This window comes from Balaenoptera ricei, chromosome 9 (genome assembly GCF_028023285.1).
Source record: "Balaenoptera ricei isolate mBalRic1 chromosome 9, mBalRic1.hap2, whole genome shotgun sequence".
Classification (NCBI taxonomy): domain Eukaryota; kingdom Metazoa; phylum Chordata; class Mammalia; order Artiodactyla; family Balaenopteridae; genus Balaenoptera; species Balaenoptera ricei.
Window position 1 is genome coordinate 11,514,788 of NC_082647.1, and position 26,120 is coordinate 11,540,907.

At 48.1% G+C, this 26,120-nt stretch overlaps 1 protein-coding gene across 2 annotated transcripts; it reads right to left on the reverse strand.

The window, feature by feature from the left end:
* Positions 1-26,120, reverse strand: ARHGEF5 (Rho guanine nucleotide exchange factor 5). 2 transcript variants are annotated; one of them, XM_059933156.1, is made up of 15 exons: positions 25,970-26,120; positions 15,791-18,908; positions 15,154-15,205; positions 14,670-14,734; positions 14,206-14,459; positions 9,200-9,360; positions 8,524-8,676; positions 8,091-8,220; positions 7,771-7,845; positions 7,250-7,339; positions 5,945-6,102; positions 4,764-4,925; positions 3,264-3,334; positions 1,584-1,688; positions 1-948 (listed from the first exon to the last, which is right to left on the reverse strand). In XM_059933156.1, the coding sequence occupies exons 1-15, from the start codon at positions 26,009-26,011 to the stop codon at positions 791-793; spliced, it is 4,794 nt and encodes a 1,597-aa protein (XP_059789139.1). In that variant the 5' UTR covers positions 26,012-26,120; the 3' UTR covers positions 1-790. The 2 variants fall into 2 exon arrangements, with proteins under 2 accessions (XP_059789139.1, XP_059789140.1); XM_059933157.1 differs by lacking the exon at positions 25,970-26,120 and adding an exon at positions 25,559-25,697.

The following is a 26,120-nucleotide window of genomic DNA, read 5'->3' on the forward strand; positions in this document are numbered from 1 at the left end:
TGGGGTTTTCATCACCCATCAACTCACTTTAATTCCTTACACAACCTCTGAGGCCATAACAAGCAGAAAAACTGCCCAAACTCTCAGGAGTCAAAGAAAGAGTCGACCACTACCATAACCCAGGCACCATCATGGTCTTTCATGACACCTAAATCAAATAGCCTGGAATCCTCATAGGATTCCACGTTCTGAACCTTGTTCAGGGGTCTGGGGAGAAAACACTCGGAGAAGTGCCAAGTTTATTAGAGTGAGAGAGTATCACCCTCACATAGCCACCAATGGATCCCAGAGACGCAGGCACTGACCTCGCCCTGATAATTATGGGATATCTCTAGGGTTGGAAGATACCTTAAAAGGTCACCAGGTTAACCCTCCCAACTGATGTGTTCATCCCCCTTAAACAGCTCCCTCCAACGGGCTGAGGTCAGATTCTCTTTAACACACGGCCATGATGGAAACTCTGGTCACTGGAATTGGTACTCTGGAAGCAGAGAACGTTTAAGTACCGCAGGGTAGTAGAAGTAAAGTTCCTTGGCTTAGGCCCCATTGGTCCCTTTTCCTATGAGAAAAGGTTCCCAGAGTCCAGTGCAAAGTCCCTGAAAATCCCCCCACCAAGCACAAAGCACAAAAAAAGGAGGCCTGGGACTAGCGACTGGCAGCTCGGTGTTATCCTTGGGTTTCAGAAGGTCTAGTTCCTGGTGCACAGAAGGCCTCTGTTGCCAGATTCTGGGGCCAGGCCTGTCCAGGAACATCTTGTCTTTAAGCTCAGGGGATTCCTCCCACAAAACAGCTAGGTTTCCTGTTCCACCAGCTGTAGTCTGGCAGTCTTGACTCGGTGGGCTTCCTTCAGGTTCCGTGCACGGACCTCTGGGTTGGAAATGAACTCCACTTGCTGTACAGGGAACCAGCCTTGCTCCCCATCGGAGAGTCTCACGCCCTCCAGCCAGCCTGTGGGCACAAGGTGGGTGGGAAGAAGAATTACCTGGAAAAGACCCACAACAATTTCCCCCAGACCTCCTTCCCAGAAATTCTTCCGAACTGTAAGGCTGAAAGGACTGGAGAGGCCGCAGCACGGGAAATCCAGCCGCCCCGTGCACTCACCCTGGCTGCTGTATGTCTGGCACAGTCTACAGCTGCCTGCTCCTGAACCTTCTCCACTCTTACCACTTGCACTGTGTTCTCCCCAGATATATGTTGAAGTTCTAAGCCCAAGTAACTCAGAATGTGGTCTTATTTGGGAATAAGGTTGTTGCAGATGTAATTGGTAAAGTTAAGATGAGGTCATCTTAAGGGGAAGAGATAGAGCTTGGAGTGATGCTGCCACAAGCCAAGGAAGCTGGGGCCACCAGAAGCTGGAAGAAGCAAGGAAGGACCTTCCCCTAGGGTCTTCAGAGGGAGCATGGCCCTGCCAGCACTTTGATTTTGGACGTCTAGTCTCCAGAACTATGAGAGAATACATTTCTATTGTTTTAAGCCACCCAACTTGTGCTACTTTGTTAGAGCAGCCCTAGGAAATGAAGACATCCACCCTTAGTGTCCCACCTTCAATGCCCAGCCTGCTCCTCATGGATTCTCCCTCTTACCATCACTGCTTTGCTGAGTCACCATCACCACGTCTGCCTTCTCTAGTGCCAACTCGTCATTCTCTCGGGGTTTGTAAGCTCGAAGGCACTGTACTTGTGGTGACTCTTTGGAAGAGAAGAGTGTGAGAGAGGTTAGGAAAGGCAGGCGACTAGAACATGAGAAAGGACTTGCAAGGGGAGCTTGGGAGGACTTGGGAGAGAGAAAGTTTGGGCTGTTGAAAGTTACACACAAGAAAGACAATTGGAAAAGTCTTCATCTTCTACCAGGGAACAAAATGGTTGATAAGGAAATAGAAATGCCAGACTTGAAATGAATCAAAAATTCTATTTCCCCAGCGAAGATGGAGAAATAGGTTGTGACCACCTTTTAGTGACTCATTATTACAAATAATTGATATTCTGTTAAAGATCCATCTTCCCACTGAAACCTTCCCTGATTCTTTAGTCCTCAATGGATTCTAAACTCCTTTAAAACTGACTGTTTATGGCAAACCATTTATCTTTTACCTAATTGTTTCATGTTTGTGTTCTGCCTCTCCAACTAATTTGCAAATTCTGAGTCTGTGACTCATTCTTCATTCTCTTCATGGTACAAGATGTGGGACTAGAAGAGACTTATCCAGTGGGGTTCCAGGTATGATCTAAGCAAGGCACTGAACACCCTTCCTCATCTATAAATGACTGAGTTGATCAAGGAAATTCTGGATTTTTTGTATTTCTATATCTTCGTGAACGAGGAGAAATTTCCACAGTTTTGAAGCTCCAAATAAGATGTCCTGGAGTATGCCTGACCCACAGCCTTCTATCGTACATGGGTTTATGGCTCTTTCTACTCTACCACACTGCACTGGCTCTCTTAGAAAATAAACAGAACACTGCATTGTTATCTGTACTTGTATTTCCAAAGCTCATCCATATCTGCCATTCACAAGATCACAGTGAAGGAGGAAGAATTATCTCGCCTTCCTTACCTACTGGGGAACTGAAGCCCAGCAGACGGATTGCGCACTGAGCAGAACTCCGTTTACAGCCTGGCTCTCCTACTTCCTTTTACAAAGTCCCCTGTATCTGTTTGTTCTTTTGAGTCACTAAAGGCTCAGTGCTCCTTTGAATTCGGTTCCTCTCGGATATGAATTAGAGAATCTTTGCTGGAGGACAGCTGTGGGGCTTACATGAGACCGAGAAGTCCATTCTTAGCATGAATGCAGACGCTTCCTAATGTGTGTGCCTGTGGTTGCCCGTGAGTACCCGGAAGCCTGGGGTAAAGGCAGTGTCTCAGGTCATCCTGTACAGGAGGGGTTGTGGTCAGGACAAATCTACTGTGTTGCTATCCTCCCCAACCCCTACTCCAGATGGACTCTCTCCCCCTATTTCCCCAAGACCTTCAAGTCAGTAAAACCTAAATATCTATCTAATCTACAGATATTTTAAAAGAGCAAACTATTGCCCAAGGCAAGGAATGTATGGTGCTGGGGAGGAGGCACTGCCCTGGTGACGAGCAACTTTAAGCAGATGCATCTCAGGTGTTTAAGTTCCAGTGACCAGCCCTCCACTCTGAAATTTTGGACAAAAGTAATAAATAGAAGCCTCCCTCAGTTACTACCCAACGTCCTAAACTCCTGCATCTAAAGGAGACTTCTGACCCCACCATTTTTCTCTCCCTCTTAGACCTTCACTCACCATAACACTCCAGAAGGTCCAACTCCTCTCTTGGCATGGCCAAGGCTGAGATCCAGCGAAGCTTTTCACTTCTAGAAAACAAAGCAGGGTCACTGCTTCAACTTCAGCTCTGGGGGGTATAGGACAGGGGCCAATGATAGGGAAGGGAAGGGACCGTGGGAAAGACTTGTCTAGTTCAAAAAGTTGTCTAGTTCAATGATATCCAGGACAAAAGTCAATGGGACTCCACTTGGATGGAAATTTGACAGGATCATGAACTATATGTTCATGTGTCTTGTCATCCTTTATCTTTCCCCCTCTCTTTCCAAGCTTATCTTCTTAATGGCATCTTGTACCTTTCAAGTAGGGGCATAAAGTCAACTGTCAATTATGCACATGTAGATTTTCCATTTTGGGAAGTGTACTAAGCAAAATGTTCATCTCAGTTGAGATTCCCGCTATCACTTTGCATACTTTTTGACACTCTTCTGCCTACCTTCCTTCAATCAAATATCTCAGAGACGAAAATTATTCTGTAATCATGATTAGATCAGGGAGATATATCTACTATTGTTTTGGTCATGTAATATAATCCAAGCCTAATTTTGTAATTATCTGAAGGTTTTTGTATTATCTTAGCCTCTGCTTCCAAACATCCTGGAGTAATTGAGAGCTGACACTATTACTGCTCCAGGAAGATGCTGCCCAAAGTGCTAGACAAAGAACATGAGTCTGTATCTGATTACTTGACTTAGGTGACGTTTTGCACCTGTACCAGCCCCTCTGTTCCATAAATGAGGGCAGGTATTATTGATCCTACCCTGAAGTGTCTTCTAAGGGACAAAAATGCAAAGTGTCTACAACATGAGGATGTTCAGACCACGAAGTATCTTGTCAAACTTTTTAAAGAAGAGATTTCTTATATCTTTTATAACAGCAATAATAGCTACAATTGTTCATTAAGGTAGGAACTGTGTACCAGATTTTATAGGTATTATTTTTAATACTCTTCACAGTGTTTATATGTGTGAATGTATTTTATTATTAATAATATTAAAAAGATGAGCAAATCAAAATTCTCAATACTATGGATTTCTGCTCAGCAGAGCACCAGGTTGGAAGGTGGGAGCAAAGAAAGCTGAAGGCACCCCAGTGCTTATCTTTTTCATGTCTTATTCACATATATGCCCCCCCAGCCTTGGGCACTGAGGAATTTCTGGCTTATACACGTTCAGTTGCGGGACGTCAGTAATCCAATTACAGACTTTGTCCTTCTTAGCATAATAGACGCTAAGCCTTGGTAGTGACAGCGACTTTACACCTTCTCCCACCCAGTCTCCTGTAAGTCATTTATTAGCTCTAGGAGTTTGGGTTCAGGATGCTCTTTAGATGCTCCCCAGTCCAGAATGGACTAAGCAGTACTGTGGCTGTTTTCTGGACACATTTTCTGCCTTGGTCCCACTTCCTTGCCAGGCTGTCCTCCCTCCCTTCCCCCAGCTCCCCTGCCCAGCCCCATCTCACTGAGTCTCGGTGCGGAAGAGGAACTCGGCCTGGGAGCCCTGCGCATTGTCCCGCAGGAAGAGTCGGAAGAGGTTTTTGTGAGGTCCATGCAGCTTCATTTCACACTTTTCCCCTCGGACGGAGGAGAAGGGAGCGTGGTCAAATACCAGGAAGCGGCTACCCCTGCAAAACACAAGGCTTTTCAGCCTGACTCTAGGGTTATCATGCTTCCTCCACCCTCTTATCTTGCCAATTCAAAATCCCTGGCCTTGGGCTTCCCTGGTGGCGCAGTGGTTGAGAATCTGCCTGCCAATGCAGGGGACACGGGTTCGAGCCCTGGTCTGGGAGGATCCCACATGCTGCGGAGCAACTAGGCCCGTGAGCCACAACTACTGAGCCTGAGCGTCTGGAGCCTGTGCTCCGCAACAAGAGAGGCCGCGATAGTGAGAGGCCCGCGCACCACGATGAAGAGTGGTCCCCGCTTGCCACAACTAGAGAAAGCCCTCGCACAGAAACGAAGACCCAACACAGCCATAAATAATAAAAATAAAAATAAATAAATTAAAAAAAAAAACAACATGTAGCTACTGTGAGAATTAGTGGAATGATACAGTAAGGTGTTAAGTGGTACTAAAAATATCATTTAAAAAAAGAAAAAAAATCCCTGGCCTTAGCATCTGCAGCCTGCAAATTCTCATAAAAACCATAAGATGGTGTCAATTTGCTCCTAGGAGAGATTTGTCAATGGCTTGGCAAAGCACATATCCAGTGCAACGGATGCTTTACCACTTTACAGAGTTGAAGAAACAGAGCCAATATAAAGTTTCTAAGGCCCTCAGGACCAAAGAGTTAGGATCTGGAAGTGGCCAAGTATCGACGCTAGGCTAGTAGGCTGAGCCCAGCCCAAAGAAAGCACCAATAGACTGATGTGAAAATGTGATAAGCTAATTTGCTGCATTTTGCTGTGTGTCTATAACATGGTCCAGGTCCTGCCAGGTGATCTCGGGACATAATTCGGTGGGATCCCCTTTTTTGCTGTGGACCATTTTCCTCCTCTCTGGGTCATGACCTGGACTCCATGGGGTGAGCCACTGAGAAGGGCTCCTCTATAGGAACATGACCCTTCCCTGTCCCTTTAGTTCTTCCCTCCCGCCTCCTCCTATTTTCCCCTTGTGCTCTGGCCTCCCATTCCAGTCACTGACTCTCGGGGCCGAGACAGCAGCAGACAGTCATTGAAGAGGTGCAGGTGGACCGGGCGTGCGTTCAGCTTCCTCCGCAGCCCTGGGGAGATGCTGAACTCCAGGGCTGTCAGCTCCCCACTCTTCACCAGCCAGCGTGACTGTGAAATGAGCGGGAATATCTACAGAGCAGGGAAGAGAAAGAAGATGGTGTCACAGACAGGACAAGCATGAGGCTTTCTCCCAGACCTGCCCTCCTCACCATGCCTCTTCCTCATAAGTCCCACCCCTGACAATCATCTCTTTCACATCTTCCTTCTTGCTCATAACCCATCCACTTAAACTCTGTTTCTCTCGGAACCGTCTAACTACCATTGTCTACTGCTGCGTGGCTCCCATGTCCCCAGCTCAGGCAAATGGAAGGTGCCTATGGTCCATCCCAGGAGAGTGACTACATGAGAAAGCTCAGCCCTAGAAGCTGGAACTGAAGAAGAGATGGGAGAACCCAACTGGGGCATGTGAACAAACAAAGCAGAGAACAGTATGATATGTCTCTTAGAAGTTAAAAGTTTAGGGTGGTTCTGACATCTGTTCTTTCTTCAATTATAACCAGAGACAGGAGAGGAGCAGTCGGAATCAGATGTGGGGATGAGAATAAAGAGAACTAGGTGGGGTCTGCCTAGAGCTGGAGTTTGGGTAGTGATAAGGGTATTAAACAATGATTAATATGTAGATAAGGGATTTTCCCTCTCTTCTTGGGAGGTAAGGATGGTATCTGTTCTGAGCTGAAATTTGAATGTGGAATGTTTATTTTATATTTGTATTTGGATGAGAGATTTTGGCTCTATATTTGGATTCAATTTTATGTTGCTTTGGTTAGACTAGACGGAGACGTAATAAAATATTGAATAATTCAAGTACCAAAAATATATCTTTATAAAGGCTTACATTGATAAGTTCTCTCTCATCTGCCCAGTTCCCAAAGGCACTCTCTCCCCCTCAGGTAACCACTGTCCTTTATTTCTTATGTATCTTTCCAGAGTTTCTTTTTGTATACACAAGCAAATGCATATACAGATTTTTACCCTACTTTTTCACCAAAGGTAAGATACTATATAATACACATAGTGCTGCATTTCCCCTTTTTCACTTAACAATATATCATGGAGATTGAAGTAGGCATTTGGGTACCCCAGAAACAGGGCAGAACAGAAGGTGTGCAGAGATGAGGTTAGAGACTGGGATACCGTGAGCAAGATGCTTCTGTGATAGAAGGTGAGCTGTGGGATCTGCTTCCCGGCAGGGTGGGGACCCAAGGGACTAACTTACTCTGCACTCAAACTCGATCTTCTGGCTCAGGTAGATCAGCTCCTCTGTCCGTCGCATCCGCTGGACGTTATTATTGCAGTCTCGGATCAGCTGCGTGTTCAGCAGGGTGAAGAGAGAGGAAGAAATCCCTGTTAGAGGCTTTGGCTTTGTGTCCCCTGCAAGAAATCTGGAAACTGGTTGTGATAGCTTTAGTCTTTCCACCAGCCTGGAAATGAGCCAATACAGCAAGACGCTGAAGCTCTAGGACTATGGTATACTTTGTAGAGACCTGACAGAACATTGCTGGGCTTCGTGAAAGTAAGATTTAATCTGGGGATTGTGGTAGGAGAGCATAGTCCCTTGGCATGGAGTGTCCTTGAGGCTGTGGGGTGTGAATGCTTGGAGGTTTGGTGGGTGCAGTGAGGTAGCTGAGCAATCCCGTTATCAGGGGCCTGTACTTTCTGGAGTCATGGGCCGGGGCAGGGGAAGAGGTCTCTGTGAAGGACCATCGCGGGGTCCGAGTAGGGGTGGTAGCCGCCTACCTCCTCCAGGGCGTGGTGTGCCTTTGTGGCCTCTGCTTCCTCTGAGGAGCCAGGCTGTGTTCTCTTCAGAATGTTCTACAGAACAAACCGTAGGCGGGAGCCAGATGGAAAGAAAGGATGGGCAAACAGGAAGAGGTGATTGAGGGTGGGTGAATGGAGAAGTTCAGGAACAAAATTTTAGCAGCAAACATTTCTGAGAAAGAAGAGTGGGGGTGGTGATACGGGAGACGGCTCACACTGTCCACAGGGGGTGGGAGAGTGGCAGGAGAACGGACAGTCCTTTGGATTCAGGCGGTGGGCTGAGGTGGGAGCTGCATTACCTGTAGCAGCAGCTTGAGACGGGTGATGCGCTGGAAGGGCAGAATGAGAAAGGACTTGAGGGAAAGGCGTTGGCAGATGGGGTCACTCTCCAGCTTCTCCAGGACCTCTCGGAAACTGCTGTTGCTATTCCTGTGTGGGCAGGGAGCCTTGGGTGAGGAGGGGTTGGTGAGTACTGGGGGACACAGTGAAGGCGTGGGGAGTGGGGGCTCCGTGGAACGCCTGTAGGTTGGGAAGGAATGGTGGGGTCCAACGTACAGGAGCCCCAGATGTGATGGCTGAGGGCGTCTGATCTGCAAGCGGGGTGGGGCTTGAGATCACAGAGCAGGCACAAGAACATGTGCTCTCTGGGTAGCCCTCTGGGCTGGGTATTGGGGGTCTGGTGCAAGGTCATCGCAGGGCCCACGTGGGGACGGGATGGGGATCAGGTCTTACAGCAGGCTTTGGAAGGTGCGTTCCTGGTAGGTCTGGTTGGTGACATAAGGCAGGTAGACCCGGCGGAAGTTGGCGGCATGGCTCAGGACCACATCACACACTTGGAAGGTGAAGATGTTGCCCTCAAAGTTCTCTTCCAGGTCTGAAAGGAACCTGTACAGGATTAAAACAAGTCTCATCAGACTTGTGGGTCTCAAGCGAGGAGTCAGCTGACCCCTGCTATAGCTTGAGCTTGCTACTTCTTCCCTCCATTAGTCAATAACTTCTACTGACTGTCCTTAGCTCTGTGCCGCTTGCCATGCACTAGAGTTCTCTCCAAGGCTGCCGCTCATTTGCCCCTGATCTAACTCTCTGGTCCTAATATCCCATTTCTTGTTCTTTTCATCCTGTTCTGGTTTTCTGATCTTCGGATGTTTCCCACCTCATCTCCAACGCTCTGCATGCCCACAGCACATCCAAAACCTCAACCCAGGAAGCATTTCTCATTCATTTATCCATTACTGTTCCCAACCACCCACTCACATTCTCCTCTCTTTGCTCTCTCTATCCCTGTAGCCACTGGGAATCATGGAGGGAGCAATGAGAGGGTTCTGAAAAAGGAAAAAGCCAATGAGAGGTTTACAGACTAAACAGAGTGAGGCTGAGTGAGTGGTATTTGGGAGAAGGGGAAACTCACATGGTGCTGACGTCACGCACATCCTGTAAACGAGAGAAGAGCCATTGATGATCCTGGTTGGAAAGGGTGGCCCGGAGCTGCTCTGAATGTTGGAAATGATCCACGGCTATATGTAGACTGCGCAGGTAGGAGGCCTCTGACACAATCAGCTCAAATTTGGCCTAGGAGATTAGGGAGGAGGAAGACTAATTAAAAACATTTATTGAATCCCTGACGTATGTTAGCCACTGTGTAATATTTCAGGGGTAGAGCGGTTAACAAGACGGATCCTTTTAGAGCTCACAGTCAACACCAGAATCCAACCTGATATCAGGGAGGAGAGAGAAAGAACCTTTGAAGCTGAGGGAAAAACATGTGCAAACCCTCAAAGGTGGAAGAGAAAAAGATGCTTTCAAGAAACTCAAATAAACTGAGTATCCTTGGAACCAAGTGTACCAAAGTAGTGGCCGGAGATGAAGCTGGAGAGGCAGAGAGGAGGTCTGGAGGATTATGTAAAGAAGGTAAAATAGCTTAGACTTAAGACAGTGGGGAAATGAAAAGAGGCTTTATGTATGGGACTAACTTGATCTAATTTGTTTTCTATCATATAAAGATATTTCTGCGCACAGTAGGAAGAAAAGATTAGAGGGGGCAAGAGAGCCATGTTAGGGAACCGTTATAGTAATTCCAGAGGAGAGATGAAAGTCTAAATAGCCATGGGGATGGGGAGAGGTAAGCCAATTTCATAATTATATAGGAGAGAGATTTGGAAGGGCTTGTTTATTTGCTAGAAATAGGGGCTAAAAGAACAGAAAGAGTCACAGCTAATGCCTCAGTTTTTGAGTTTGGTAACTGGGTGAATGACAGAGTTCCTTACTGAACTAGAGAACTCTGGAAGAGGAACAGATTTAGGGGATGAAGGTAATTTGAGGTTTGAGGAGCAATGAAAGGAAGCAGGATGTTTGAGGAGATGGTGCAATTGTGGTTTAATGGAAACAGCCCAGTTATTGGGAAGTTCCAGCAGGAGACACAATGACTCACAGCCCTATTCTCTAGCTGGCCTGGTCATGCTCTTCATCCAAGTATGCAGCTTTAAGACAGATGCATGGACAGGAAAGAGAAAGAACACACACACACCGTGGTGATGACTTGGATAACTAATGACATGGCTGGAGGCCGCTCACACACGACAACACTGAACCAGGACACTGAAGGTTCATTTGCGTCCTGGCTCTAACATTCGCCGAGTATATCACTTTGGGTGGCTCATGTAACCTCTCTGAACCTCAGTTTTCCTATCTGTATAGATATAGTGACCCTCTCCTCACAAAGATGTTGTGACAGTCAAAAGAAATGGAGTCAGTGAAAGCACTTTTTCCCAGAAGTGCTAATTCAGGAAAGGAACATATGTGTTCCTATAAGTATAGAGGCTTTTCTTCTCAGAAACGTGAGACCAGGCCTGGCCTAGGAGCCCTGGTGGACTTCCTTGAATTCTGGAGTTGGTGAAAGAGAGCTAGGGTTCATATCATCTGCCCACTGTTTGGGCCATAAATATGGGCAGACCAGTGATTTTCTAAATATCTTCCATATGCTTTAAAAGTTGAGGTCAGCACAAGGCCCCCAAGTGTGAGCTTCAAAAAACCTAAAAATGTATACCTGTTTGGCTTGGTAAAAGCACTGTTTATCCATAAGTCCTTACGGCCAAAATTTTACTCCTTCCCACTTCTGAAAGAGGGAGGATATGGCACTAATGTGTATCAAACTATACACCAGATACCATGCTAAAAGCTAAATATGTGTTGTTTCATTTAAACCACACAGCAACCCTGAAAAGTAGTCATTATTATCCTTGATTTTTAGATGAGTAAACTGAGATTTAGTGAAGTTATATACCTTGCTTAAGGTTACACAGCTAGTAAATGGTGATCCAGGATTTAAATCCAGGTCAGCCTGATTTGAAATTAAAGTAGTAAATGTTTTGTATACAGTGTTAGGAAATGTTTAATCTCATTATTTTACAAGTAGCTGTCCAGTTTTCCCAGACTTATGAAGAGACTATCTTTTCTCCATTGTATATGCTTTCCTCCTTTGTCATAGATTAATGGACCATAAGTTTGTGGGTTTATTTCTGGGCTCTCTACTCTGTTACATTGATCTATGTGTCTGCTTTTGTGCCAATACCATACCATTTTGATTAGTGTACCTTCATAGTATAGTCTGAAATCAGGGAGCATGATAACTCCAGCTTTGTTTTTTTTTCTCAAGATTCTTTTGCAATTTGGGGTCTTTTGTGGTTCTGTATAAATGTTAGGGTTATTTGTTCTAGTTCTATGAAAAATATAATGGGTATTTTGATAGGGGTTGTATTAAATATCAACTCAAAATGATTTAAAGGCCTAAATGTAAGACCAGAAACCATAAAACTCCTAGAAAACATAGGCAGAACACTCTTTGACAAAAATTGTAGCAGTATTTTTTTTGGTCTGTCTCCTAAGGCAAAATAAACAAAGGCAAAATTTTTTTAAATGGGACTTAATTAAACTTAAAAGCTTTTGCATAGCAAAGGAAACCATCGACAAACAAAAAGACAACCTATTGCAAATGATATGACCGATAATGGTTTAATACCTAAAGTATATAAACAGCTCATAAAACTCAATATCAAAAAAGCAAACAACCTGACTAAAAAATGGACAGAAGAACTGAATAGACATTTTTCCAAAGAAGATATACAGATAGCAAACAGGCACATGAAAAAATGCTCAACATTGCTAATCATCAGAGATATGGAAATCAAAACTATAATAAGATATCACCTCACACCTGGCAAAAAGCTATCATCAAAAGGTCTACAAATAACAAATACTGGCAAGGATGTGGAGAAAGAAAAGGGAACCCTAGTACACCATTGGTGGGATTATAAATTAGTGTAGCCACTATGGAAAACAGTATGGCAGTTCCTCAAAAAACTAAAAATAGAACTACCATATGATTCAGGAATTCCACCCCTGGGTATATATCAAAGAAAATGAAAACACTAATTCAAAAAGACTCATGCACCCCAACGTTCATACCAGCATTATTTACAAGAGCCAAGAGACTGAAGCATTATTTACAAGAGCCAAGATAATGAAGCAACCTAAGTGTCCATCAACAGAGGAATGGATAAAGAAGATGTGGTATATATATATATATATATATATATATATATATATATATATATATATATATACACACACACACACACTGGAATATTACTTGGCCACAAAAATAATGAAATTATGCCATTTTCAACAACATGGATGGACCTAGAGAGTATTATGCTTAGTGAAATAAGTCAGAAAGAGAAAGACAAATATTCTATGTTACCACTTGTATGTGGAATCTAAAAATAAAACAAACAAATGTATATAACAAAACAGAAACAGACTCGCAGATATAAGAACAAACTAGGGTCACCAGTGGGGACAGAGAAGAGGGGAGGGGCAAGATAGGGGTATGGGATTAAGAGGTACAAACTACTACATATAAAATAAATAAGCAACCAGGATATACTATACAGTACAAGGAAATATAGCCATTATTTTATAATAACTTTAAATAAAAAATATAAAAATATTGAACCACTATGTTGCACATCTGAAACTAATGTAGTATTGTAAATCAACTATACTTCAGTAAAAAAAAAAAATAAAGTGGTAGACATTTTTTGATTGATTACTATGTACTAGGAACTTTTTAAAAATATTTTTTTAATTGAAGTGTAGTTGATTTACAGTGTTTCAAGTGTACAGCAGTGATTCAGTTGTACATATATATATATATACATGCACATACAGGTATACACACATACACACACATATATATATTCTTTTACAGATTCTTTTCCATTATAGGTTATTACAAGATATTGAATATAGTTCCCTATACTATACAGTAGGTCCTTGTTGTTTATCTATTTTATATATAGCAGTGTGCATCTGTTAATCACAAGCTCTTAATTTATCCTCTCTCCCACCCCGGGTAACCATAAATTTGTTTTCTATGTCTGTGAGTCTATTTGTATATATATACCACATCTTCTTTAGCCATTCATCTGTTGATGGACAGTTAGGTTGCTTCCATGTCTTGGCTATTATAAATAGTACTGCTATGAAGAGGAACTTACCTTTTTTTGATTCTCCCAGTAGCTCTTTGCAACCCAGTTTTACAAATGAGAAAACAGAAACTTAGAAAGATCAAGTAATTTGGCCAAAGTTAAATAGCTAGCAAATATTAACGTGGGCTTCACATCCAGGTCATTTAAGCCAGAACCTAAATACTTAAACATTGTTCCATAATGCCTTTCCATTGTGCCATATTGTCTTGCCAGGAAGAAAGGTTTTAACCCATATTTTAGATTGATTATTAAGATACGCTCTCCATGTAAAACATATTAATGGTAGTAACTTAACATCAGACCAACAGCCTTTCCTATAGTCTTGCTATTGGAAGTAAGGACCAAGCAGAGACTGATGGTCATTCAAAAGCCTCTAGAAGACCAAAATCACAGGACAGTTGCAAGGTCCACTCTTCAAGGGACCCAACAAAAAGCCCCTGCATGCTCCTTGGTTGAAGAGGAAAACTTTAGTGTAGACTGAAACCCTGGTTGAAGAAGGAAATTTTAGTCTAGCCTGAAGCTAGACTAACTAGAATAACTAGATTAACTCCACACGCCTCCCAACAAACTCAGGGGCATCATGGTCACTTTGTATGAGCTCAAACCAGTAACAGGGAGGAGTTAATGGGCAATGGCATGAGGAGGTAGAGAGGAGGGAGAGTGGGGACATTCAGAAAGCAATTCAGTGGGGATGACCCACCGTCATGGTGTGCACGTGTGCGTGGTGAATACGTGTGTGTGGGGAGTACGTGGTAAGGACAGCCCGCTCGTGGTGGTGGTGGGGAGTAGGAGATAAGGACGAGAGCAGTGAGACTTTGCTTTCCCTCCTGTAGCCTCTTCCCCTGGCCCACCCTGCCCTGCTAGGTACCTCCTGGAGTTTTTGGTCGTCGTGGGTCATGGAGAGCAGCACGGTGCTATTGCGCACCACGGGGATCTCCTGCCAGAGGGAGCCACTGGAGGCGATGGAGAGGCGTTGCAGGTAGGACTCCGAGGAGACCAAGGCCTTTCGGGGCTGCCGGGGAGAGGCGGGCTCCGGTGCCTCTGTCAGGCTGTCCAGCCGCTGCTGGCTCTGGATCTCCTTGTTCAGAAACACATCGCTGTACTCCTGGTAAAGCAGCTGAGCTACAGGGGTGAAGAAGCATGGGAGAGGGAGAGAATTAGGGAGCCGCGGAGTTGAGGCACAGAAACAGAAGCCACCAAGCTGCTTCTGGCTCTCCTGGCATCTCTCTCTCCCTACAGATATCCCTGCCCCACTGCTGATAGCCAGGAACCCCTCTCCAGTCTTGGGCAGAACACTCGTGTGGGTCCACAGTTCTGTTTCAAGGTACTCACAGGAATTGATGAGCTTCGAGCAACGTCTTGAAAAGCCTCCCATCACCTCCTTTGGCTTTTTCTCCCTGTGGAGTCAAGAAGGGCTCTGTGGTGCTTGCTGGCCTTCAGACACGGAGAAGCCCCAGGTGACTACAGATAAGACAGTCTCTAACCACTGAATGTCAGGGCCAAATCCCCTGGAGAGGCAAGTTGTAGCCTGACCCACTTTTGGGTAGTTTGAAGCTTTTTTGGATGTCAAGCTTTTTTTACGGGGGTGGGGTTTAGTTCATGGGGTCAAATGGCCTATAGGGATGGGAGATTTGGACTCAGTTGATAGAAGCAGATAGATAAAAAAATCTCCCTACCCTGGAAACCTGGTGTCTGCCTCTTCCCCTCCTTAACCCTGGAAAAGACAGGGTCCCAGAACCTTTGTCAACTAATGAAAATCTCAGTATCCTAAGAAAAAAGAGTAAAACCGTATCCATTAGGAGAGAGGGTGACTCACCGAAAAACAATGGCGTCTGAAAGGCTAGGGGATTTTTCCACGGCTGGACCTCCTGTGTCGGAAAATGGAAATGGGTAAAGTAACTGAGACTTCAGAAGGGGCATTCAGACAGAGCCAAAGAACATAAGATCTAGAGTGGGAGATGCAGGCATCAGTGTGGGGCGTGGGGGGTGGCAGGTGGGTAGCAGGGCTCAGCTGGGAATCTGTGAGAGAGGAAAGTGCCAAAGTCGAAAGCATTTGAGGACAATGGTACCAGGTCTGTCCGCGTCCCTCGTGTCAGAATATGAACTGGACAAGTAGAAGATGCCTTCTCTTCTACTGGAAGGACATCAAGCAGGTGTTTGTAACTGGAAAGTAGGGGCGGAGTGAGGGGGGGAGGTCCGGAACAATCTTGGGAAAAAGAGATACACAATAAAAGCACACCATGCTTGGGTGATGGAAGGAGAAGAAGGGGCATCACCATGAACTCAGAGGGGGTCTCCAGGACTTTCCTCTGCCCAGGGGTTGTGTATGCGGGTGAGCGAAGCCAGCGGAGAGATCAGCAGGGGGCTGGGGGACAGAAGATGGACGAGGAGGAAAGAGCTGGGGAGCGCTCGGTCCGACACGGATGTCACCGCGGTCCTGGCTCCTCACTCACCTGAAGGGCCCTCGGGCAGGATGGAGGGTCTGCGCAGGCCCTGCCGATGCCAGTGCTTGTGCTTACTCGACCCCTCACTAGGGACCACTGCCTGTCCCCTGCTGCCCTCCGCTGGTCTCCCTGGGTCCCGTCTGTGAGGCCAGCTGGACGCCTTCTCCAGATGGGGATGGCCGGGTTTTTCTGGCTGCCTTGCTCGGCCTAGATCCGACCTCCTCAGGCCACCGGCTCCTTTTTGGGGCGCTGTTCTTCTCAAAGATCTTCTGGCAGAGACCTCAAACTCTTCTGAGGTGGGTCCCTGGACCTCCAGAGTCCAGGGGGTGGTCAGGAAAGAGGGATTTACAAGAGCTGTCATGTTACTGAAAGCCATGCCAGGGGGCACTTCACTCTTACTCCTACTGGCGGGAACCAAAGAGTCTGTCGATCTGCCCGTGGCCGGAGGCCAGGAGACACGTCCCACCGAATGGGGAGTGGAGATGGTCCACTCTTGACAAACTGGCCTGGTCCTGGCCTCACCCCCTGAATTCCCGAGTCCCGCCTGAGTGCAACTGCTCCTCTCCCTGGACTTTGGGGGTAACGGTGGTGGTTCAGTAGGAGGAGTCACGATAGGGACCGGGGGGAGAGGCTTGTAGATCCTTGAGCTCCTCGAAGAAGAAACAGGAGAAGGTTGTGGCTGAGGCAAACCGGGAGTTGGGGGCAATGGCTTGTTGTATCGTTGCCTGGGAGAGAAAGAGGTCTGAGTATGGTAGGGGGTGTCCGGAGTGGAAGGCAGGGGTCGGTGCTGCCTTGCCACAAGGGGGTCAGGAACTCGGGGCAGTGGGCCTTTGAGGTGGCCGTGTAGCCCTAAACCTAGGGCCAGCGGCGGAGGATGGCTATACCGTCTCAGCGTGGGGACCACGGCAGAGCGATGGCTGTCTCCCTCCGCCGTAGAGTGGATGCGCCTCTTCTCCGGGGGAGGAGGGGGTGGAGGCTCACGGATCCTCATATCTACGGAGACAGTGGGTGGGGAAGAGCCACGGGCAGGAGATTCTGGGGCGAACGCTGAGGGATGTGTGGAGGCCCACGGCTGACCGCTTTGGGGGCTGCCAGGCCTTGCTGGATTTGAGGCAAATTCTTGAGAGTCCTGCCCTGGAGTGGGTAGTGAACTTGAGGATTCTGGAATGATGGCGCAGTCCCTTCCGCTTTTCCTGCCCCTTCTTGGGATCACAGAGCCATAGATGGCAGGTTTGGGGGGTCTCTGGGGCAACTCTGAGTGGGAGAAGGAGAGTGATATTCCCTCCAGGTCCGGAGTCGGCTCTGTCCCGTGAGAGCCCGGCAAGGAGTTGCTCCTCAGGTGCTGGGCCGCCCCAGTGCGGATGCCTGGAGGAGCGTGAGGGCTGGCCTGACCTGCTGAGGGGAAGCCGTGGCGCGCAGCTGCAGCGTTCTCAGGAGCCCCACAGGGAGGTGGGCTGTCGGCCGGTCGAGAGGCTCTGGAGGCTTCCGGAGAACATGCAGCAACCGAGGGCTCCCTCCTGGGGAAGGCGACCTGGGGGCCGGCAGACGATGAGGCAGTCACGCCGGGGGAGACTTCGGGAGGGCTGGGAGAAGCTGACGCTGCTGTCCTTGGAGGGGTCGCAGAGACGCCCTCCCCTCCCCGGCTGGATGCTGTCCCCTTCCCCAGCTCAGAGCCCACTTGCTGGTTGTACTGAGCTGTTTCTTGGTCAGGCGACTCCGCGGCAGGAAAGGAATGAGGTAAAGAAATGAGCTGCTGGGACCATCCTGCCAGCTCCAGGGTAGGAGCTCCAGGGGACGGTTCCTCGGCCCTAGGCTCTGCCTGAGTCCCGGGGATCCTGGCTGTGGGACAACAGGCATCTGGAAACAAGTCGTGAGGAGAAGAGACCTCAGGGGCCACCAGAGCCAGTGCGGCAGGGACATCATGCTTTCCTCCTTCCTCTGTACGCCTCTCTCCTCCCCCTCCCCCCGGGGTGTCCCCATGCCCACCGCCAGGCTCCTCCTCGCTGCTTGACCCTACCTTCTCCTCCTGCCCCTCTACTGGCATCACTTTCCCCTGTAGACCCTGATCTTCTTGCTTCCCGGTGACTCTCACTGATTTCCCCACTAAGCTCTGATTCTCCTCGTACCGAGCCTCCACCGTACTCTCCTCTGGCCCCGTCAACTCGCCGCTCTTCCGTTCCCCTCGTTCTAGATCTCCGTGGCCCTGGGTCCTCCAGTCCCACTCACCAGAACTCAGACCTCCCAATTCCCCGCTACGGCCCTTGCTTTCTCCTTGTTCTGCAAGCATCACATCATCTTGACTCTGCTGCTCTTTTTGTCTCTGTTCTTCCTCCGTACCGCGAACCTGTTCTCCCATCTGCGCCCGCTCCCCCGAAAGCCCATCAGAACAAACATCCTCCCGCGGAGTTCCCGCCCCCTGAAGTCTCTCTTCCCCTTGCCCCTCGCCCTCCAGCTCCTCGGCCTTCTGGAGACACAGGGCCCCTTCTCTCTCTGGACTTCCCTGCCTGGCAGGTCCACTTTCTGAGTCCTGTGGCTGGTTGGTCTCTGCAGGGCGCTCTTCACAGCAAGGCCCACATCTGGTCTGGGCAGAGGTGTCTGGGGAAGTTTCCTCCTCTTCTTCGGCTTGTCCGGTTTCCAATATCAAAGAAGTGAGTTCTGGTCTAAATTCCACCTCCATGCTGCTACCCAGTTCACTGGATACTGAGGCCGTGTCTAGATATTCACCCTGGTTGGGGCAGGCCCAGAGCTCTGCGGGAGCTGGCGGCCTTGCCTGTCTATCTGCTGGGCGCTGGGGCCCTGCCTCCTGGTGCTCTGGAGGGTCACAGGCCTCAGCCATCAGGTTTTCCTGGTTGGTCTCCACATCTGCAGAGGCCTCGATGGGAAAAGAGGTCATGCTCTCAGTTGCACAGTCATTCACACCCCTTACGTGTCTCTGCTGGGTGTCCAAGAGTGAGTGTCTCCCTGCCCACTGATAGGATGGGTCCTCGCCCTCTTCAGCTTCAGGCTCCAAGGCAGGGGTCTGCCTGTTTCTCATGGGAGCTGCCAGGATAACACTGAATTCCACTCTGGCAGGAATGGGAGTCGAGGCTCCGTGTTGGGGCTCCTCAGCCTCCATCAGGGCTGAATCCTAAAGAGGAATAAGAGACAAACTTTCTATCCCCTCTTCTGCTTTTATGTATCAGAGGGACAGACCATAAAGTACAAGTGTGTGATGATTTCTTTGGTTCCATTTACTGTCATTCTTTGAGACAAAAAGTACTTCACAAAATAAGCAACAGCCTGTATAAAACTTGTCACTGATTTATTCATTTAATAAATATTTACCAAGTGACCCTTTCAGTAGTGGACAAGGCAAACAAAGACTGTGTCCTCATGGAGCCTTGTGTCTCTTGTGGGAGACACAGATGATAAACAATTAAATTAGAGCACAAGACCGTTGTCAAAGAGCACCAAGCATTCCCAGTGGTCATTACCCTCTAGATTGTATTATGTCATAGTGTCTCCCTGTCTACTCTCTGGGCACCAAGAGTGACTCAGCTCCATATAACTCCCCGACACTGTGAGTGACACACTCTAGATCTAAGAGCCCAGAGAAGCAGTGTCTGGAGGGGGATCGTCCACCTAAGCTGCTGAGGGGATTAAAACAGGTCTGGCCATTACGGCCAGTGTCTGAGGTACTACAGCATCGTGTAATCTCCTTTATAGAGGGTCTGGATTTCACTCATCTTATTTCCCACAGTGTCTGGCAGAGTCTGTAACTAATTAACAAAAAAATTGTTTTTCAATTATAGAGGCAGCTGTTGTAAAGCAGAATGATAACTAGACTTAATAGATGAGACCCAGAGCAGATCCAATGGGTACCCACTTCAATGAGGTCCATCAAACTGTGTACCCCTCACTATCTTACTCTCCCCTTCTCTCCACCAACCGTGTGAACTCTTCTCATTACTGCCCACGTTATTGACCTTCCACCTCTCTTTCCCACTTTGCAAAGAATTTACACACCAGCGGAGAGGAACTGCTTCAGTTTCTTGCAATTGAGAGAGACCCACACTTCACTGTGTCCACCTTGCCCCTCTGACAATGCAAGAGCATCCCTCCTCTCTAAGTGCCCCCTTCTTTAGCCTGCCTTTTCGGGACCTGATGCTATGGATTATCTCGTTCTTTCATACCTTCACCTTCTTTGTTGGAAGCATCCCACCAGAATTTAAGCATGTTCATGTCTTTCTCGTCTTTCCAGTGTGTAAATGGAATTCTTCACATCTGCTGTCTTCATATCCTCACATCTCACCTACCTCTAGCTGAGCTTCAATAGCACCACTCTGCCCATCTCTCCTACAACCTTAACTTGTTAACTCCAAACAAGACTCTATGGACGCTTATTTTGGTGGTTCTTGCCAGCATTTGACACTACATTGGACACAAATTTGACATTAGAAATACTCTTTCTTGTTATTTGTGAGACTACATTTTCCTGCTGTAACCCCTTAAGTGTTCCCCAATCCTCTAACTCGGTTACCGTGCTCCTCTTTGTAGCACTTATCAACCAGAGTTCACTTTACTTCTCCTCTGTAGCATTTATACAATTATAATTATATAGTTACGTGCGTATTTTGATTTATCATCTATCTCCAACAATAGGCGGTAAGCTTCACGAGATCAAAAACAATATCTGTGTTGCTCAACTGTCTACACCTAATACACAATACCTGGCCCAGACTAAGCCCTCAATAAATATTTTTCCATCACAGAATAAAATTCTTATTTCCCTCCTGGCCCACACTCCCCATATCTAATCAGTCACCAAGTCCTATGGACCCCGCCTCCTAAGTATCCCTCAAGTCTGTCCACTTCTTTCCATCTCCGCTGCTACAGCCTGGTCCACCCTGCTGCCCTTTCGTACCCAGGCCACTGCACATGGGGCACAGCTGGCCGCTGGCCTCCACACGGCTGCTTTTCCCCTATTTCCAAGGCATTCTCGCCCCAGCACCTGAGTGATCCTTAAAAGCCCCACTTCTAGTTTAAGTTCTTCAGTAACCTCTTGCTGCCATTGGGATGAAACCCAAATATCCATTGTGGGTTACATGCCCTCCACAACCTGGCCTCTGCCTTCCTCTCTAGTGGACTCATCCCCTGTCAACACCTGTCGGTTTTCAGTCCCCTCGGCTCACCTCCCTCTCTCACCTGTAGGCCTTCACATGTGCTGCTTCTCTACTTGGAATCCTACTCTCCTGCCCAGAGAACCCTTTACTTCTTCTCACACTCATTGCACTTGTAGTTACAAATTTAGTGTCTATTTTCTAGGTTAAACCATGAACTTCATGAGAACACAGACACTGCCGTATTTAACTGCTCAATCCCCTCTGCCTGGGGCTTACCTGTCCCTCAACAAAGATTCACTGCATGGATAAATGAAGAAAGGAAGAACACAGAGTTAAAAGAGTGCTGTCCTACTTTTAGTTCTACTTTTTTTTGCATCTTGATAATTTTCACACAGTTGTAGAAATCATGGAATTTATCTGAACTTTCATTTTCTTATCTTTAGAAAGGGGATAATACACTCGCTTTCCAAGGACTTCTAACAAAGATTAAACATGACAACGTAAAAAATAAAAAAGTGCATTATTAACACTGATGGTAATAGAAATGTTAGGGATTGTAAGTATTGTTGGAGACAGAGAAAGAGAGAAAGACAGAAAGTGTAGGAGAGAAATACAGGATTTCTGAGCTGGAAGGACTTTTAGAGACACATAGAAAACTTCGCCTAATTTACAGATGAGGAAACTGAACTCAGATAACCTACGCACTTGCTCAAGTTTCCTAAGCAAATGCACAGGTGAACTCAAACCAGGGCCTCCTGACTTCAGTCTACCATAAGCAACCAGAAGTCCAGCTGTAAGAAAGCTGGCCAGTCTCTAGTCCAGAGAAGACCCTGGGGGCTTACAGAACTCACAGCTGCACCTGGACTCACACCTTTCCTGTCTGGTCTAGGCTTAAAGCCCCAAATGCCTGCTGTCCTGGAATAGTGCACGTGCATACACACTTGCATAAACATACATACATACACACACACACTAAACCACCCTTGCAGGGACTTCCCTGCTGGTGCAGTAGTTGGGAGTCCTCCTGCCAATACAGGGGACACGGGTTTGAGCCCTGGTCCAGGAGGATCCCACATGCCACGGAGCAACTAAGCCCGTGTGCCGCAACTGCTGAGCCTGTGCTCTACAGCCCACGAGCCACAACTACTGAGCTCACGTGCCACAACTACTGAAGCCCACACGCCGCAACTACTGAAGCCTACATGCCTAGAGCCCGTGCTCCACAACAAGAGTAGCCCCTGCAATGAGAAGCCTGCGCACCGCAGCGAAGAGTGGCCCCTGCTCACCGCAACTGGAGAAAGCCTGTGCGCAACAGCGAAGACCCAACACGGCCAAAATAAATAAAAATAAATAAATAAAATAAAAATAAACCACTCTTGCAGGTTCTACGCAGGAGAGCCTGACATCACCACGTGGGTACTTCCCTAGCCACCCGGCAGCTGTAGTATGTGACAAGCTCCTGGTCACCTCATAGACACAGATACCCATCTCTATGGGGTAAAGGGCCGTGTCTAACACAAGCGTAATGTGTAGAAGGGCTTTTACGTCCTTTTCCAGGTAATTGACACAGTGTGTGATTTGGCCCCTACATCCAGCCCTAAGTACAAAACATTATAATCACTACAGATGATACTGTGATGTGACGTGACCCTGTTTTCCCAACCACACGTTAAATAATATACTTACTCACCGTAAACACTTTCTGAAACTTGGCTCCCACCTGCCTAAGGAGACCTTGTGATTAAACCTGTAGCCTCCCCTCACTGGCACGTGTACTGTCCTGGTCCTATACTCACAGACACTCTCATGTCCTTAAAACGAGCAGCCTCTAAACACACAGCGTATTTCTGCTATACTCAGGTTACATCTACAGACAGCATGCGCTACGCGAACATCTTCAGTTCCACTCTAGTGACACAATGTGTGTCTGTCTCCTGCAACCCCACTGACACTATTTCTAACATTATCTTTACCCCTTTGGAAATACTGGTGGTCACCGGCTCAGCCCCCATGTCCCTGTACTTGGTCCTGTCCTATAATCCTATGACAATCAGGCATTACAAGTCTAGAACGTGACAAAGCTAAAAGAAATCTGTAAAACATGGTTTTGCTCACATAAGGGCATCAGGAGAGAGATTTGTTTTGCACTTCCCACTTTGTAAGAGTCACCTCCTCATCTTCTTCTGCACTGGGGGTGAATAATCATTTTTATCTGAGCACAGGCAAAGACAGAGCATGGCACCATGGCGATCTGGCCTCCCTCCAGACCAGGGCAATTTTTGCATCTGCTGCCCCTGTTCACATGCGACTTCTTTCAAGACAAAGCTCCAAGTCACCCCATTGACACAGCGTGTGATAGAATTCAATAGTCCCCTTAGAGCCCCCAATACCTTAGCTCTTGTCCATTTCAAGTCACCAGACATCAATCTGTATTTCAAAGATATCCCTCCTCCTTATCTCCCACCCCCATTACACTGCTTCTTCTTCAATCCAGTGTCAAGTGCCATGTGTACTTTTGAGGACCATGCTTCCTGGATTGTCTAGCAGTGTCAGTTTCAAATATTCTGACTTACACCACAAATCACTGAGATACTCCTGAGGTTACAACACTTCTGCATTTACACTGTATCGCCTATATGCTATTTTAGGAAAATACCCACCAAATCAAAAGAGATGTTCTCATTTTGATTTCAAAAATAAGATCACCACGTAGATGGATGCCGCTATTCACTGTTTCACATTATTGCCCTCAGTGCTACAAAGACATCAAAATAAGAGTAGCTTTCTGGACCACTAACTGCTAAGACCTGTGTTCTACCCATTTTAGGAAAGCCCCATCATCCAAGTGAAAACTGTAATAAACACCTCTATCTACCCCTAATGTCTGAAAATATCACATCATCCACTGCCTTGTAGCCCTGATGGGCTCACACAGACCATCATTAGTGGCAATGCTGAAATATACCCCACAAGCCCACCTGTGGCCCTGGTGCCATCCACACAGATGTGAGTGTGAGTGACCCGCTTGTGTCCTTAACATAGACCCTGACGGTCACCTTCTTCTGGTCCACCTTGTAGACACTACACATGACCAGCTCCTGTTCACTCCACAGACATGGTGAGTGACTCACCCCTGTCTACACCAGATTCTGTAAATCATCTGTTTGGGTTTACACCACTTGAGTGACACTTGAGTAACACTGATCCTGTTCTTGTCATACCACATAGTGACTGACCACACCAGACACCATGAATGACATGTTCCTGTCTATCCCACAGACACTGTGCTTAATGCAGGCACAGGCAACCCCAGAGAGACCGCGCTGTGGAGAGCCATACGCTCTAGGGACCCCTAATCTATAAAGACTCTTGACTATATTTAGAATCACTGTATCCTTTTGATAAGGGGGATTCCTTCCCCCACAGCCTGACTTCTCTCTCTTCCCCACCAAGACAATGACAGACCTTCCTCCTGCCGGACAGTCTCACTCAGAATTGACACCCCACATCCTTTCCCCTCCCCAGCCCCCCAAGAATCCCCTCAATGGACATGGCTCCAGTTTCAGGCCCACAGATTGGTTAACAAATGACCCCCATTTTGCCAGGGCCCAGGTGTAGATAAACCAGGAAGTCTGAACAAGGGGCCACATCAGGAGCTGTTTAGCCACGAGCTGAGATTTCTGGGGTAGCCAAGGATGCAAGACCCAGGACTGCAGTGGGGGAGCAAATGGGGGAAGAAGCTAGAAAAGAAAGTCACTCTCCCTCCCTTGTCTGTCGGACACACCTTTCCCTCTCAATCTGACAAGAGTCCCAGCCAGAGTTCACTCCTCACTCCTTGGGAGACAGGAGGGCAAATCTGTCTTGGGAATCCCGGATCCAGGAAGGAGAGCAGGGGCTGAGATCTGAGAATCCAGTGGCACCCAGCGGGATGGGCTCTCCTAGGACAGTCTTGCTGGAGGGAGGTTATGAATGGTGCTCTAGACCTCAGCAGGGTGTTCCAGCACCCCAGCTCTGAAGAGCTCTCTTCCCACTTCCCCAAGTTCTGAATGCGATGTTGTGATCAACATGGAGCTTTGGAAGCCCTCCCCGTACGTGGGGAAACCGGGTGGAGGGCAGGGCAGGAGCCGTTGTTGTTTACAGGTTAAAGCACCTCGGCTAACAGGGAAGAGCTATGTACTTAGACATACACAGTATGCGAACCCATAGGAAGATAAGGGAAGGAAGGCCCAGGCCTGGTTAAGAAAAAAGGAGACAACAGAACATCTCCAGGGAGGGAGTACGTCCACAAAGGGAATCTCAGTGATTCCTTATTATAGGGGTTAGCTTTCCCCAGGGCCTAGCCTTTGAAGAAAGAGCCCTCATTACCGGCCCGCAGAACACCTAGGGGCAGGGTGCCCATTTGCAAGGCGGGGACCAGGCCGGAAGCAAATTTTTCCAGGCAAGAACCTTTCGTCCAGCTTCCCTCCTCTTCCAGACCAAGGTACTCGGTCCTACACCCCGGGCTCTGCCTATCTGCCCAGCCCCCCCTTTCCGGAGCCTGCGTCCCGGCACCCAGCCGCGGCAGGTCCCAAGGTGAAGGCCTAGATTCCGGCCCTTCCCGCCACTCCCTGACCTCCGCCGGGGCTCGACAGCCGCCCGCCGGGAGACGGGAGCCGCGGGGGAGGAGGGCACCCACCTGGGAAGTGTCACATGCTGTCCTGGCCCAAGAGTCCCCTCGGGTCCCCGGCGCCGGACGGCAGTCCCCAGCGCAGGCCCCGGCCGCCCAGCCGCCCCGCCCGGCCGGGAGGGAGGGATCTGCTTCTCTTCGGAAGTTTCAGGTGAGGAAACCAGGGACACACCTTCCTGGAGGAGGGCCGGGGCCCGTCCGCGCCGCAGCCTCATTGGTGTGAAGGGAGCGCCCGCGTCAGAGCTGGGAAGTGCCGGCCGGGCCGGGAGGGGAGCGCGGGGCCGGCGGGACCGCGGCCGGCGGCGGCCACCCGAGGGCGTGGGGCCAGCAGAGCGGAGAGCGGGGCCTCTCCTGGGCCCGGCTAGGTCTCTCAGACCTGCCTGGGAGTTTCTTCTCCCCAGTATTTCCTCAGGTCTTTACCTGAGCCGGACCCATGCTGATCTTTTTTCTGTTGATGTTCATCTCTCGGCCAGTCTGTCTCTCTGAACTTCTGAGTTTCTGTGTCCGTCTGTATTTGCATGTGTATCATCAGGCCTCCATGTTAATTTTGCTTCCTGGATGGCTACCTGTC

Excerpts from the sequence above, each read along its gene's own strand:
- ARHGEF5 (XM_059933156.1), bottom strand. The coding sequence starts at position 26,011 with ATGAACATCAACAGAAAAAAGATCAGCATGGGTCCGGCTCAG. Across the intron at positions 8,677-9,199 it reads GTGCGTGACGTCAGCACCAT|GTTCCTTTCAGACCTGGAAG; the intron begins GTGAGTTTCCCC and ends AATCCTGTACAG. Across the intron at positions 3,335-4,763 it reads CTCTTCCGCACCGAGACTCA|AAGTGAAAAGCTTCGCTGGA; the intron begins GTGAGATGGGGC and ends TTTGTTTTCTAG.